The 15,821-nt window shown below is 41.4% G+C and overlaps 1 protein-coding gene across 1 annotated transcript in view; it reads left to right on the top strand.

Moving 5' to 3' along the window:
- LOC118088639 (serine/threonine-protein phosphatase 4 regulatory subunit 1) overlaps positions 1-15,808 on the top strand; it is a 45,281-nt gene extending 29,473 nt beyond the window's left edge. The window contains exons 11-17 of the mRNA XM_060277494.1: positions 2-382; positions 1,110-1,271; positions 2,996-3,096; positions 4,191-4,311; positions 9,210-9,344; positions 11,067-11,208; positions 11,971-15,808. Of these exons, the coding sequence (XP_060133477.1) occupies positions 2-382; positions 1,110-1,271; positions 2,996-3,096; positions 4,191-4,311; positions 9,210-9,344; positions 11,067-11,208; positions 11,971-12,125 (1,197 nt within the window). The 3' untranslated portion in view covers positions 12,126-15,808. The remainder of the gene's footprint in view (position 1; positions 383-1,109; positions 1,272-2,995; positions 3,097-4,190; positions 4,312-9,209; positions 9,345-11,066; positions 11,209-11,970) is intronic.
- Positions 15,809-15,821: the final 13 nt, after the last annotated feature.

Raw genomic sequence — 15,821 nt, 5'->3', positions numbered from 1 at the left:
TGACGAAGTTTGGCCTGCTGTGTATTCTGTAACTGCTGTCGTCCTGCACTTGCTTGTTTCCACTGTGCAGTTGCCATCTGGAGCGGGGAGACGGAACGCTATACTTGAACAGATGTCTTTCAGTGCTGATCCATTCTTTCTCTGGTTTAATTTATTATTATCATCAATAATTTACTCTCTTTTTTTTTGTCTCCAGGATATCATACCTCAGCCTTTATTGGACCAGTACTTATCTATGACGGACCCTGCTCGAGCACAGACTGTTGATACTGAAATTGCAAAACACTGTGCATACAGCCTTCCTGGTGTGGCCTTAACACTTGGTAGGCAGAACTGGCATTGTTTGAAAGACACATACGAGACCTTGGCATCAGATGTACAGGTAAAGCACATGGCCGTCAAGTATCACTTAATGCCGCATGTTTTACAGGTATATGTGTCAGATTTGTAAGGAGCATGAGATATTTAGTGCACATTCATCTGTGCTAGTTTGCCTAACAGAGCCCCAAAAGTTCCCATCAGCTACGAGGACTGGGAGAAGGAGAAGCTTCATACAACTTAAAACTTTCAAATTCCATAAAGTGCTTGCTTTCCTCACTGGCCCATAATAAGATTACAGTTCATTTTAACTAATCCAGCTTCAGGCTGTCAGGATAGCAGGTTGAAGAGAGCATCTTGCCTAGCCGATATCGAGAGGTGCGCATATGCACAATGCAGTCAAAGAACAAAGTCCATTTTATGCTTAAAAATAAAATGTCCCATTTACTTTCCATGAACTCTGTGTAGCTTAAGATAAAATGAAACAATCTATATGACATACAGTGTCTGCATGAGTCAGACGTGCCTCCTGCACGGATCACGTTCGCAACCCGAGGTATGACAGTAATTCTGTTATCCTCCTGGACCCTGTTGAGTTCAAAGACCAAGAATGAAGTTAGAATCTGGCGCAATCAACTTGGGAAATTGGAAGAACAAGACAGAGAAGAGGCCTTTAAAAAAAGCTAATGCTCTGTGCTTGGTGGCCCTTGTGGTATGATAGCTCTTTTAAATTTGCTATATTTGCTCAGCAGAGTTCAGTCTTGTTTTCCATTTTTGTTAACTGTTTACAGTGGAAGGTGCGTCGGACACTTGCTTTCTCTATTCATGAGCTGGCTGTTATTTTGGGAGATCAGTTAACAGCAGCGGATCTAGTGCCTATTTTCAACGGCTTCTTAAAAGATCTGGATGAAGTGCGAATTGGAATCCTTAAACATCTTTATGACTTCCTTAAGGTAGAAGGAGCTAAATCGTTCATGTTTGCTCTGTTTCAGCTATGTTTTTCTTAGAGGCATGCTCCTGGTCTAGAGAGGCACGTGGAAATGCCAAAAAAGAGAAAAAATGTTTCATTTCTGAAGAGTAACTTCATGCTAATTCCTCACTCTCTAACTGCACCTTCAAAATCTGCTCCAGAGGATTGGGGGATCTTCCAGAGCTGATTTAGGGAGTGCATAAGGCAGACATCCCCAAACTGCTAGCTAACAGGACCAGTGGTCAGGGATGATGGGAACTGTAGTCCAAAACATCTGGAGGGCCGAAGTTTGGGGATGCCTGGCATAAGGGCTGCAGGAGGAAGGAGAGGGAAGTGAAGTCTGGTTCCTTGAGCAGAAATCTGCTATCACAGCATTGGATGGCAACCCATTGTGTTGGTGTGTGGTCCATATTTGCAGTCCATATTGCTTCATGTGGTTGAAGAAGTGTCAAAAATGGATGTACCAATTGAATAGAGAGCCCAGATGTTAATTTTTTGAAAGGAAAAAAAAAGATAACTAATTCATAAACATTTTCACCACCACCACCACCACCAGAAAATAAATTTCCCAATCTGCACTTTCATAGTGGGCATAATGGATGATTGTCCATTGTTAATCATACTTACAGAAGTCCCACTGATATCACTGTATGACTTAAGGCCCCCTAAGTCTGTGTACCAGCCCAAACCTCTGTAATATCTAAATGCAAATGCTATATATGTCCAATGCAAAGGTGACCCTGGTGTGTAGATAGTGTGCATACATAGGCCTTGCTTTTAAGTATTGTGCTGCACTGATACTGGTGAATGGGTTAGGCAGCCACTGTACAGGGACTGTAATGTTAAATTGGTCTTAAAATCATTAACACATTGCATAAAGAAGTTGAAGTTTCGTGAAACAATAATTACTGGTCAGCATTATCAGGATTTGCTTCCTAATTGAAATCTCTGCAAATGTTTTAACTACTTGAACCTTTGAAATTAATGACGAATGAAATGGGATACTTTATATTAGCCCTGTGCTTCCATTGTCAGAAACAAATTGCTACTGAGATTTATTTCTTTGTTATATTATTGTCCTTCTGTTAGGGTGGTGTACATACCTCAGGCCATTGGGCATGGTTTTCTCTCCCCCATTTTATCCTAAGAGCCCTGTTTAGTAGCTTAGGTTGAGGTCTGGTTCCGACGTAATTGGAAGCCATGGTTTCCTACTGCATGACCAGCCCATGTCCGTCTTGGGTTTGTGGGCTTCCTTCTCCTCTTTCTTGCTCTTTCATGCACCAGAGGAGGAGATTGGAAGCTTATGCTTCATATTTCAAGGAAGCCACAGTTCTTTAATACATCACAGTTTAGGGAACTGTGGCTTGTTTAGTAAGAACAAACCGGGATCAAATTGTGGAAGCTCGCATGTCTGATGCTCACTATTGTTTATTCATGAAGTTACGTCTGAGCTGACAAACCCGAGGTGAACAGGTTAACTTCATGACATAGCAGGGTCCAAAGTCCAGTCCTAATCCAGCACGAAACTCTATAGCAGACTAGCATTTAACCTGAATGAGGAAAAGTTGTTCTTTGGAAAGAAATGTTTAATGCTTCAGAATTGTGCTAGATTATTATTAAATATGATCTACTAGTCTTCATGCTCAGTTGCTAATAGGTTCAGTTGTGAGGTATTAATTCATTTTGGGTTTTGTTTTGCGGGGGTAGTTGCTTCACGCTGACAAAAGACGCGAGTACCTTTACCAGCTACAAGAATTTGTGGTTACCGATAACAGCAGGAATTGGCGGTTTCGTTATGAGCTTGCAGAGTAAGTGAAACTAGTTCCGGTTTTGTATGTATTTGCTATTTAGTGGTTTCCATTTGGCTTTGAATTATAGCAAGGGCCACTTAAAAGCAGGACTATAAATCTATGCAGCAGATCATTCTGTGTAATAACACTGACATCTAGTGTAGAACCTTGTAATTTCAGTACAAGGTTCTCAGTTCTAAGTGACAAGTATCATATCTGTTGACATTTCTCATTGTGGTTGTAATATCGGCTGTGTGGATTCCAAAATATAAAGTGTCTAATAAGACATTGGTAGTAGTTTGTACTTTGCTTTCAAAATTTGCTGATGTTCTAAACGCTGCAGCACATTTGCTGATAGGAGTGAGACCCTGCCAGCATATAACACCTCTTTCCAGAGATCTGCACTGGTTTCCGATTTATTATTGGGCCAAGTTCAAGTCGTTATTGTTGCTATATAAAGCCCTTAATAGCTTACTTACAGGATCCCCTTACCCCATATGTGCTCACTTGACAGCTTCGATTTGTGGAACTGGCACCATTACAGATGCCACACAGCACTCGTTGTGCACTTGTAAGAAATGGTTCTCTCGGTGTGGCCCAACCGACACTTTCACAACAGGCAGGTGCCTTCATTGTATGCTTTTTGATGCCTGCTTGAAGCATTTTTGTTTAGGCAAGCATATCCAGACATGTTGATGTTGACATGTTCTAATCTCTCTTTAGTTTACAGCTGGTTTTAATTGTTTTAAAAATAACTTGGTTTTTTACTGCTTTTATTTTAGGGTTTTTGTGTGTAAACATCTTAAATGTTTTGTAAGCTACTTAGATAAAATAGTATATAAATTTTGCTAAATAAATTACCAGGCATTGTTAGTCATCCAAAACCCCTTCTTGAGCAAGAAGATAGAATGGCCATCCTAGTGGTGCAGCAATAAAACTGCTAGCACATTTGCAAAGCTAAGCAGGGTCTGGTATGATTTTGGATGGAATTAAGATTCCTGCATGGCAGGGGGTGGACCAGCTGACCCCCAGGGTCCCTTTCAACTCTACAATTCTATGGTTCTTTGACCAATAAGACAGTGTTGTAAATTATTATTTCTCTTTTATTTTAGGCAACTCATTTTGATACTGGAGCTCTATAATCCCAATGACGTATATGACTACTTGCGGCATATTGCACTAACACTCTGTTCAGATAAAGTTTCTGAAGTCAGGTGGATCTCCTTCAAGCTGGTAGGCTATTGTACTTTCCCTGTGTCTACATTTGCTATACATGTTATATTTTGTTTTACAAGACTGCTTTAACATATATATTTTTTCTTGCTGCCCTAATTTTCACTGTTAATTTTCCTGTGTATTTAAAGACTAAGAGCTTGGAGTGCAGCGACTGAGGAAGGAGCAGAAGGGCTGCTGCCTCTTGGATTTGGGTGACTGTCCAGGCTTGTGTGGGTGTTTGTTTCTGGCTGTGACCTTGTTTGTTTCTGGCTGTGACCTTTCACCTAGAAGTGTGAGTCAGGAGGGTCAGGTGATTAGCTGTGGGCGGAGCTAGTCAGAGCTTGGAGTGCAGCGACTGAGGAAGGAGCAGAAGGGCTGCTGCCTCTTGGATTTGGGTGACTGTCCAGGCTTGTGTGGGTGTTTGTTTCTGGCTGTGACCTTGTTTGTTTCTGGCTGTGACCTTTCACCTAGAAGTGTGAGTCAGGAGGGTCAGGTGATTAGCTGTGGGCGGAGCTAGTCAGAGCTTGGAGTGCAGCGACTGAGGAAGGAGCAGAAGGGCTGCTGCCTCTTGGATTTGGGTGACTGTCCAGGCTTGTGTGGGTGTTTGTTTCTGGCTGTGACCTGTGTCAGAGCTTGGAGTGCAGCGGCGCGCGCAGTTTGACCCATCTTTTTGATCTAGGGCAGCAAGTCTCACACGTTTGTTAGGGGGGACCTAGGCCTCTTCCTCTTTCCCCCTTGACTTCAAGGTTCTCAAGATGGAGGTGGAGGGAACAACCGTTGTCACCTGCAATTCCTGTGCAATGTTTGTTTTCTTGCCAAAGGATGTGGGTAGCTACACGTGCAACAATTGCAAGTTGGTTGCCCTACTAGAAAACAAGGTTGCCCTTCTGGAAGAGAAGGTGCAGCAGCTTCAGGGGCGTGTATCTACGCTCCAGAGAATTAAAGAGCTGGAGCTTTTCTTGGATGCAGCAGAGCACACTGTCTGCACCAAGGAGGAGACAGGGGATCTCCCTGAGGAGGAGGAGGTCAGTTCCCCAACACAGCAGCCAGATGTATGGAGGAACGTGACTCATAGAAGTAGAAGGCCCAGGGATCACTCTGAGTGCTTAGAATTACACAACCGTTTTGAAGTGCTCATGGAAGACGAGGAACAGACTCCACCTGAGGATCTCTCCCTCATCACAGTTGATGAGGAATATGAAGACGAGCAGCAAAGTCAGTCCTCCAGGAATATGCAGGTAACCTTGGAAGGGACAGCACATGGAAGAATCCCAACCAAGCCTATGAAGAGGCGTGTAGTGGTGATAGGGGATTCCCTACTGAGGCGTACAGAAGCAGTGATCTGTGGGCCTGACAAGATGTCTCGAGAGGTGTGCTGTCTACCTGGGGCCAAGATCAAAGATGTAACAGAACGGCTGCAAGGAATCATAAAACCCACCGACAAATACCCCTTCCTTTTGGTGCATGTGGGAACCAATGACACTGCAAGCCATAGCTTACAGAAGATCAAAAATGATTATGAGGCTCTGGGCAGGAAGTTGAAGCAATTAGATGCACAAATTGTCATCTCTTCTGTCCTCCCAGTTGAACGACATGGCCCAGGGAGAGGGGGAAAAATAGGGGAAGTGAACAACTGGCTTCGCAAATGGTGCAAACAGGAACGGTTTGGATTCCTAGATCACGGTCTGCAGTTTCTTGAAGATGGACTTCTGGCAAGTGATGGACTGCACCTCACAAAAGTTGGGAGGAATGTTTTTGCCACGAAACTCAAAAACCTCATCAGGAGGGCTTTAAACTGACTTATGTGGGGGAGGGAGACAGTGGTCCTGAAGGTAGGAGTCTATCAAATGCTGAAGATGATCATCCAAATGTCAAGGACCAAATGGAGCAAGCAGCATGCAGACCTAGTGGTGGGACGAAAATATCCTTAAATAAGAGACATGGGGGAATGATCAACGGTCTTCAATGTCTGTATACTAATGCACAGAGCATGGGAAATAAACAAGATGAACTTGAGCTCTTGGTACAGCAAACTAAATATGACATAATAGGCATCACTGAAACCTGGTGGGATGAGTCTCATGACTGGAATGTAGTAATAGAGGGATACAATCTATTTAAGAGAAATAGACCAAACAAGAAAGGAGGAGGAGTAGCTTTATATGTTAGGGATATGTATACCTGTGAAGAGATCCAGGATTTAAAACTTCAAAGCCAAATTGAGAGTATCTGGGTCAAAATTAAGGGAGAGAAAAACAACAGTGATCTCATTGTGGGAGTTTACTATAGATCCCCAAGCCAAACTGAGGACACAGATGATGCCTTCCTGGAACAGATGGCCAAGCATTCCAAAGGAAGTGAGATAGTAGTAATGGGGGATTTCAACTATCCTGATATTTGTTGGATGTCAAACTCAGCCAAGAGCATAAGGTCGAGCAGATTCCTCACTGGCCTTGCAGACAACTTCATTGTCCAGAAAGTGGGAGAAGCAACAAGAGGATCAGCCATTTTAGATCTGGTCCTAACCAATAGTGATGACTTGGTTAGTGGGGTAGAAGTGGCAGGATCATTAGGTGGGAGTGACCATGCTCTTCTGGAGTTTATTATCCAGCGGAAAGGAGCAACCAAGCATACTAAGGTCCAAATTCTAGACTTTAAGAAAGCCAACTTCAGAAAACTTAGGGAAACGCTGGGTGAAATCCCATGGACAGTAATACTAAAAGGGAAGGGAGTTTATGATGGTTGGGAGTTTGTTAAAAGGGAGATATTAAAAGCACAACTTCAGGCAATACCAATGAGACGGAAACATGGAAGGTGCCTAAAGAAGCCAGGCTGGCTATCTAAAGAACTTTTGACTGAGTTAAGCTTTAAAAGGGATATGTACAAAAAATGGAAAAGGGGGGAAATCTCCAGAGAGGAATTCAAACATATAGCCAGCACGTGTAGAGACAAAGTCAGAAAAGCTAAAGCACAGAATGAACTCAGGCTCGCTAGAGAGGTTAAAAGCAACAAAAAGGGCTTTTATGGGTATGTCCGTAGCAAAAGGAAAAACAAGGAAACAGTGGGGTCACTCAGAGGAGAAGATGGTGAAATGCAAACAGGGGACAGAGAAAGGGCAGAACTCCTCAATGCCTTCTTTGCCTCAGTCTTCTCCAAGAAAGAAAACAACGCCCGACCTGAAGAATATGGAGCAGATGATTCAGCAGGGGAAACACAGCCCAGAATAAGTAAGGAGGTAGTACAAGAATACTTGGCTAGTTTAGATGTATTCAAGTCTCCAGGGCCAGATGAACTACATCCAAGAGTATTAAAAGAACTGGCAGAGGTGATTTCAGAACCACTGGCAATAATCTTTGAAAATTCCTGGAGAACAGGCGAAGTTCCAGCAGACTGGAGGAGGGCAAATGTTGTCCCTATTTTCAAAAAGGGGAAAAGAGAGGACCCAAACAATTACCGCCCAGTCAGCCTGACATCAATACCAGGAAAGATTCTAGAGCAGATCATTAAGCAAACAGTCTGTGAGCACCTAGAAAGAAACTCTGTGATCACTAAAAGTCAGCATGGGTTCCTGAAAAATAAGTCATGTCAGACTAATCTGATCTCATTTTTTGACAGAATTACAAGTCTGGTAGATGAAGGGAACGCTGTGGATGTAGCCTATCTTGATTTCAGCAAGGCCTTTGACAAGGTGCCCCATGATATTCTTGTAAAGAAGCTGGTAAAATGTGGGCTAGACAATGCTACCATTCAGTGGATTTGTAACTGGCTTACTGACCGAACCCAAAGGGTGCTCATCAATGGCTCCTCCTCATCCTGGAGAGTAGTGACTAGTGAGGTGCCACAGGGTTCTGTCTTGGGCCCAGTCTTGTTCAACATCTTTATCAATGACTTGGATGATGGGCTTGAGGGCATCCTGAGCAAGTTTGCAGATGACACCAAATTGGGAGGGGTGGCTAACACCCCAGAGGACAGGATCACACTTCAGAATGACCTTAACAGATTAGACAACTGGGCCAAAGCAAACAAGATGAATTTTAACAAGGAGAAATGTAAAGTACTACACTTGGGCAAAAAAAATGAAAGGCACAAATACAGGATGGGAGACACCTGGCTTGAGAGCAGTACATGTGAAAAGGATCTAGGAGTCTTGGTAGACCACAAACTTGACATGAGTCAGCAGTGTGATGCAGCAGCTAAAAAAGCCAATGCAATTCTGGGCTGCATCAATAGGAGTATAGCATCTAGATCAAGGGAAGTAATAGTACCACTGTATTCTGCTCTGGTCAGACCTCACCTGGAGTACTGTGTCCAGTTCTGGGCACCACAGTTCAAGAAGGATACTGATAAGCTGGAACGTGTCCAGAAGAGGGCAACCAAAATGGTCAAAGGCCTGGAAACGATGCCTTATGAGGAACGGCTTAGGGAGCTGGGTATGTTTAGCCTGGAGAAGAGAAGGTTAAGGGGTGATATGATAACCATGTTCAAATATATAAAAGGATGTCATATAGAGGAGGGAGAAAGGTTGTTTTCTGCTGCTCCAGAGAAGCGGACACGGAGCAACGGATTCAAACTACAAGAAAGAAAATTCCACCTAAACATTAGGAAGAACTTCCTGACAGTAAGAGCTGTTCGGCAGTGGAATTTGCTGCCAAGGAGTGTGGTGGAGTCTCCTTCTTTGGAGGTCTTTAAGCAGAGGCTTGACAGCCATCTGTCAGGAATGCTTTGATGGTGTTTCCTGCTTGGCAGGGGGTTGGACTGGATGGCCCTTGTGGTCTCTTCCAACTCTATGATTCTATGATTCTAATTACATTTAAGGGACAAATCTGGAAAACATTTAGTCATTTGTTGTACCAGCATTGCCACCTTTACTTGTTATTATTCATGACCTGATTCTTTCCTTTGATTTTTACCCCCAGGTTGTGGCAATATTACAGAAATTTTATGCAAACAGTGCAAACTCTCTGGGTTTAAATTTCATTAATGAGTTGATTGTGAGGTTCCGTCATTGTTCCAAGTGGGTTGGAAGACAAGCATTTGCCTTCATCTGCCAGGTGGGATTTTTCTTTCTTTCTTTCTTTCATGACTAGGGTGTGAATAAATAACAGAATTGCCTTCACACAGTTATACTGCTGAAGCTAAGCATGGCATGGAAGCTAACCGGGTGGAAGACTACCTGGGAAACTGTATGGATGCTACTCTTGAGTGAAAGGGATAGGAGTTATGACATGAACATCTACAGGAGGAACATGTATAACCTTGAATTAATGTAATGGAATCTTCTGCCTTTTAAATTTGTGCCCGTTTGGATAGATACTAAGACACTGTTGGCTTCTTATGATAAAGGATTTAGTTTGAATGGTTCCTATTCAGAGGGGGCACCACTCATGACTGAGAGAACAAGTAGAAACAATTAAAACCAGCAAAAGAGATCTCAAATCCATTGGCAACAAGTCCTATCAAGACTCTGAGTGGAGGTTCTGCCATTCCACTTAACTACTACAGATCCCCCCCCCCCCGGTTTTCTCCACTTTTCTCACCTGTTTTGATACCATTTACTTCGATGTTCTGATGTAACAGGGCCTATATTGCTGCTTAAAACTGTACCACGTGGGAAACTGAGGTGCCTCCTTGGAGAGGGATATTGAGAATACTTCTTATTAATAAACACTTTGCATTCAAGTACCCCTTAGGGTGTTCCAAGTGCCTTGAAAACATTATCTTCTTGTAATCATAAGATCGGACCAAACACCCATGTAGTCTAGCACATTATTTTCACATTGGCCAACCAGATCCCTAAGGGAAGACCAAAGGCACACTTTGTCCCCTAGCAATTGGTGTTCGGAGACCTGTCACCTCCACTACAGGAAGTACCGGTAGGACACAGCCATGCTGGCAAGTATCCATTGCTAGCTTCATCCTCTATGAATTTGTCTGGCCACATTTTAAAGCCATCCAAGTTGGTAGCCATTGCTACATCTCGGAGTAACAAATTCCATCATATAACTATGCACTGTGTTAAGAAGCACTTCTTTAGTCCGTCCTGAATCTTTCAACACAGAGTTTCAATTGGATAACATTGGGTTCTAGGACTTATATGAGAAGGAGAAAAACTTTTCTGTGCTCACTTACTTGGCCCCATGCTGTACTTTGTACACCTCTAGTGGGCCCTTTTTTTCTAAACTAAAAAGCTGCAAATATTGCAATCGTTGCTTGTGATGGAGTTGGTCCATCCCCTTGAATCATCTTGGGTACCATTTTCTGAACCTTTTCCAGCCCTACAGTGGCTTTTGTTTTTTTGAGGTGTGCTGATCAAACTGTTTGCAGTATTGGCAGTACTTTTCAGTCCCTTTCCTGATGATCGCTTTTTCACAAATGCAGCACACTGAGTTGTCATTTTTTCCAAGCTCTCCACCATGATGCCAAGGTCTTCTTCCTAGCCAGTCACTGCCAGTTTAGACTTCATTGATGCTTATGTGAAATTAGACATTTTTGCCTCAGTGTAAGCTTTATGTTTGCTTACACTGAATTACATTTTCCACTTTACTACTCATTCATCCAGTTTGGAGAGATCCTTTTGGACCTCCTCAAAATCCCTTTTTGTTCTTAATCCTGTAAGGCATTATTATTATCTCCTTTCTGCAGATGGAAGCTGAATGAATTTGTGGCTTTCCTAAGCTACTTAGTGCACAGCAGATGCCACCTCTTGATTATTGCTTTTATTGAAAATGATGCTTGGTGTTTTAGTATTTATGTGTGATTGGTTTCTCTTGCAGGCAGTCGTTGAAGAGGAATGCATGCCTGCTGACCATTTTGTTGAACACTTGTTACCTAGCCTTTTAAGTCTGGCTTCTGATCCTGTGCCCAATGTAAGGGTTCTGCTTGCTAAAGCTTTGAGGCAAACACTGTTGGAGAAAGGTATGCTAATTCCTTCTACACATAAACTGTTTTCTAGCAGTGTGATCTCCATAGTTAAGTAATAGTGCTGTCTTTTGCTACTTGTTTTGGATTACAATTGTATTGTAATCTGAAAAACTTGAGCATTTCAGCTGTTCATTCCTGTTCAACAAAGGCCTTTACAGATATTGTTACTCACCAAACACATACATCCTACTGTGGTTCATAGCTTTGATCCCTGAAATAATCAGTTGGACGTGTGCCTTCCTGGTTCTGATTTCCCAAAAAACCCAGTGCAAATTGAGATATCATCATAAGGAGAACCCTGCTAAGTCAGACTGAATATCCTTCTAGTCTAGTCCAGTTTCCCAAGTGGATCCCATTTGGCCTTTTCCTTAATGGCCTTTCAGCAAGCTGTAATTTGTTTGTTTGTTTCTCCAGACTTTTGTCACTGTTGTGTTTCTTTCCCTTGCTGTACATAGTTTTAGGCTGCAATCTTGTACCCATTCACCTGGAAGCAAGTCCCATTGAAATTGAGGGGACTTGCTTCTGAGTATGGTTGCTGTTAGTAATTTTAATTTTTTTGTATCTACTTTTTATTGGCTCTTGGTTTTTTATTATTATTTGTGTGCTATTGTTTGTTTTAAGTTATTGTAAGATCCCTTGTGGGCTCATCTGGGCAAGAGAGTGTGTTAAAAGATTTCAGAAAAATAATAAATGAGCAGCTAAGTGCTAAACAATGTAGCGCAGACTAAAATGTTCTCTTTCACTCCCCTATTCTAGTATATTTTAGAAGTGTTGGCAACCCTCACCTGGAAGCCGTTGAAGAGACTGTCCTAGTTCTGCAGGCGGACAGGGACCAGGATGTTTCCTTTTTTGCCACCATGAAACCAAAACACAATAATATGCACATTACTTCACTTGAGAAGCAAAATTAACTTCATTTGTCCACGTGGACCACAAAATGATGACTCAACTAACAGGTTGCTGCTTTGGCAACGAACCTGGAGGAAGGAACTGCATCAAGCAACCAATGTAACCAAAGGGAAAAGGGCTTGTTCTTAATACCGTCATTTAAACGAGGAACACATTGACCTTTTATCTACAGACTGGCAATACTGATAGGGAATGCCCACCAATCATTCAGCTTTTGGTTTTTCCCTTTCAAGGATGTGGGCAGGGACACTCCTCTCTACAGAAAGTATTTATGTATTGCTCGTGTTAAGTTGTACACGTCCATTGCTTCATCGTCACCCCAGATAACAGGAATATGCCTTTTGAACACGGTGACTCGGAGACAAGGAAAGGCTAATCACTTGGCTTCCAATTCAGAGTGGCGCACAGAGCTATATAGTCAGTGAACATAGAAAATGTGGACTCTCACCCATTTTGTTGTAATGGACACTCGCTGTTGCATTGCTAATGGCATCACATTTTATTATATAAATTCATCCAGAAAGTTGGCAAAGAATTTGGAAAACTTGAATCCATATCTGTAAGCCATTAAGAAAAACCAGCACAGTTGTTTTATTAGAGCAAAAGTAAATTTTCATTCCCCCTGGGTGGAGGTGACATTTTAAAAAACAACAACAGAGGGCTTCACTTTTGTGAATTGTAGCATTTTTGGGTTTTTCTGTGTTTGTATGTCATGTGTGTGTGTGTGTGTGTGAGAGAGAGAGAGATAGAGATAGAGAGAGAGAGAGAGAGATTCATAGTGGTAGCTTTTCTTTATTCTTGCAGTTATCTCAATCTTTTTCTGCTAAGGCTGTTACATGAATATAAGCTGCAGTTCTCAAACAACTACCTTTGAAGTAGTTCTTGTATATTTGTTGGGCCTCCTCCAAAGTAAGTGGCTTGAGGCTTGTGGATATAGACTGTTGGGCCTTCAATCCTGGGATATGGTTGGAATTTGGTCAAACGTCTAAAGAACACACGAAAGCTTTTGCTTGTTTATGAGTGCAAGATCAGAGATCTGGGGATCTGGGTTTCTCAACTTTGGATCTTGAAAGTTGCTACCCCCCCCCCCCCGAAGATTGGTGGGAATTTTAGTACAAAATGTGTCCCGCCCAAAGAACTGTGTGTGACCTTCTCTTCCCACATGGGGGCTTTTCAGCCACCTCCTTCCAACTGCATCCTCCTCAAAAAGATTGCTCTGAAGATTCCATTTGGTGTGGGGGACCACCACTAGAAGGGAAAGCCAAGACCTCTCTGTCTCTGTGTGGAATCATGTTGCATGTGTCCACAGACCTCTGGATTTCCCACTAATTCTGGCTTATGGTTGTAAACTCTGAGTAGCATTGTCTTGGAAGGGATATAAATCAGTGGAAGTATAAATGGGAAAGGAAAAATGGAGGGGGATCTAAGCATTGCATAGTTAATATACTATATGCATGAGTCCTGGAAAATGAATGACACCAACTAGCTGATTCACATTGTGTTCCCAGCTGTAGGGCCATTCTCATGAGTTTCCATCTTTGGATACCCATGAAAATGCAATCTTTAAATACATAATGAACAACTTCTCTAGGGACGGTGGAGTCCAGAAACCCAGATTATACTATATGTACAGAAGCAAATTATGTATATGTTATAGGTCTTCACCAGGGATTATTCAGGGGGGTGATTGCTGCTGGAATTTAATATTTATTTATGATTTGGCCATAAGTAGAAAAGTTCTGCAGTAGAGTCTTAACAGTTATGAAATAGTATCCTCTTCAAGTTTTCTTTACTTGAATATGCAAGCCTCACAGCACAATTATACATAAATGCAACTTGGAAGTAAGTCCCGCTGAACTTGGTGATAATTACTTCCAAGTAGATAAGATATAAGATTGTGCTGTTTGGAATTTAAATGCAGAAAACCTCACAGGAAGCACTGTAACCTTAGGCTAAGCATAACTGAATCTCTTTCTTTTTTTAAAGGTATCTGACAAAATCACATTTAGCAGTAAGTAAATATTTTCCGTTTAGCATTTGTCTGGTATCTAGATAGGGCATAACTATGGCCTCTCAAATATCTTTGCTTCATTAAGTGGTTGTACTGTCAGAATTGTCAGCTTGCTTCCTAGTATGTTTCTCAATTTGTTTATTTTATGGTTTAATTTGCTACAATTGCCTACTGAATTCTGGACATAATACTATGAAATATTGTGCTCCAGATTGCAATACAGAGTTTGTTTATAATAGCATTTTGCTTTGCAAGATCCTAAAATGCTTTTTAGAAATGTGTCCTTGCTATTTCAGTACAATACGTTTAAACTCTGTGAATTCTGCAAGGTGGTTCTACACTTAAATGTTTTAATATGTTTAAAACAAAATGCCTCTTCAATGCAAATGATTTTTATGACCGCAGTTTTTCAGCAAAATGTCAGTTTTTTTTGTAGTTTTAATATCTTTTTCTAATGCTAACATACAAGTATTTTTTAACAGTTCAGATTTTTCTAAAATTGTTCTAACCAGTTTTTGGTTTTGTTGACCATAACAGGTCGTTAAATTTTTTTCAGCACTGATCATCTTTTTTTAAGTGTATATAGAAATGTTTGAAAAGAATTGTATATGGTCTGCTGTTTGGACATTAAAATAATCCAGTTTGGGCTGCCATGTTGTTAGATTTAGATTGATAGGTACCCTTTGCTACACTAGCCTAACTAAATAACCTAAGTATCCATATGTCTTTAGAAAGTTGGAGTAGTTTTCATGAAGGTATTGTTTAGTTAGTTTCACTTATGCATGAGTAAGCTGTTAAACTTAATTTTGCAGAAGCAACAAATCAAAATTTTCATTAAAAAATAGCACCTTTTTTCTAAATCCAGGAGTTTTCACCATTTTTAAAATGGGATTTTTGTTCTTAAATTGTTTTTTAAAAAGGTGTTTAGAAAACTAGAGTTGCATGCACTTGAGGAGAGAGAATTCTGGGCAGTTCTTTTTGACTTTTCCCTCTCTCACCTCACCTTTCCAACATTGAAATGCCCCCCCCCCCTCCAATTTTGTGTGTTTCGCATTCCATTTCTTATTGGCAATAGGTGAGAGTAGCAAAGAACTTCACTGTCACAACCTCCATTCATTTCACAGTGGCTTGTTTGTCGCTTCTGCATAAACATAACTGAAATGACTGAAAAGTGGGCAGCAACGGTTCTTAACTTGCTCCCCAAAGGATTTTGTGCATGATGACAGCACCTTATAAATCACTCTCTGGGCAGATGGATGTATGCTGTGGAGTAACATATTCATTCACTCTGTTTTAAATTATGTGAAAAGAAATTTGGTGGACCTCACATGGAGCAAAAGTTGCCATCCCTCTCGCACAAAAGTTGCAAGGATTTTGCTTTTAGATAAGGGATGCGAAAAATATAAGTGGTGCAATACTGAAATATTGTAATCCAAAGCACGCTAGCCATTTTGCCTCAAAATCAAACCTGCTGTTATCTGCTGTATGTGGTTATAAATTTGGCGTCTCCTGGAATCCTGCCCAAGTGGCAGTTGTATGTCTGTAAAAGGTAATGTTTAGGACCCAGAATAGATGAAGACACTCTGGAAGTGCCGCTGATTTTGTCAAAACATAGAATCTATGTAACTTTTTATTCATATTTATCTCAATAAATCCAATGACTGTTTCCCCAAACTTCTTTTTCTTT

This window comes from Zootoca vivipara, chromosome 7, assembly GCF_963506605.1.
Source record: "Zootoca vivipara chromosome 7, rZooViv1.1, whole genome shotgun sequence".
NCBI classification, from domain to species: Eukaryota; Metazoa; Chordata; class Lepidosauria; order Squamata; family Lacertidae; genus Zootoca; species Zootoca vivipara.
The sequence above is the reverse complement of the archived record's forward strand: the minus strand, read 5'-3'. Positions and strand labels throughout refer to the sequence as shown.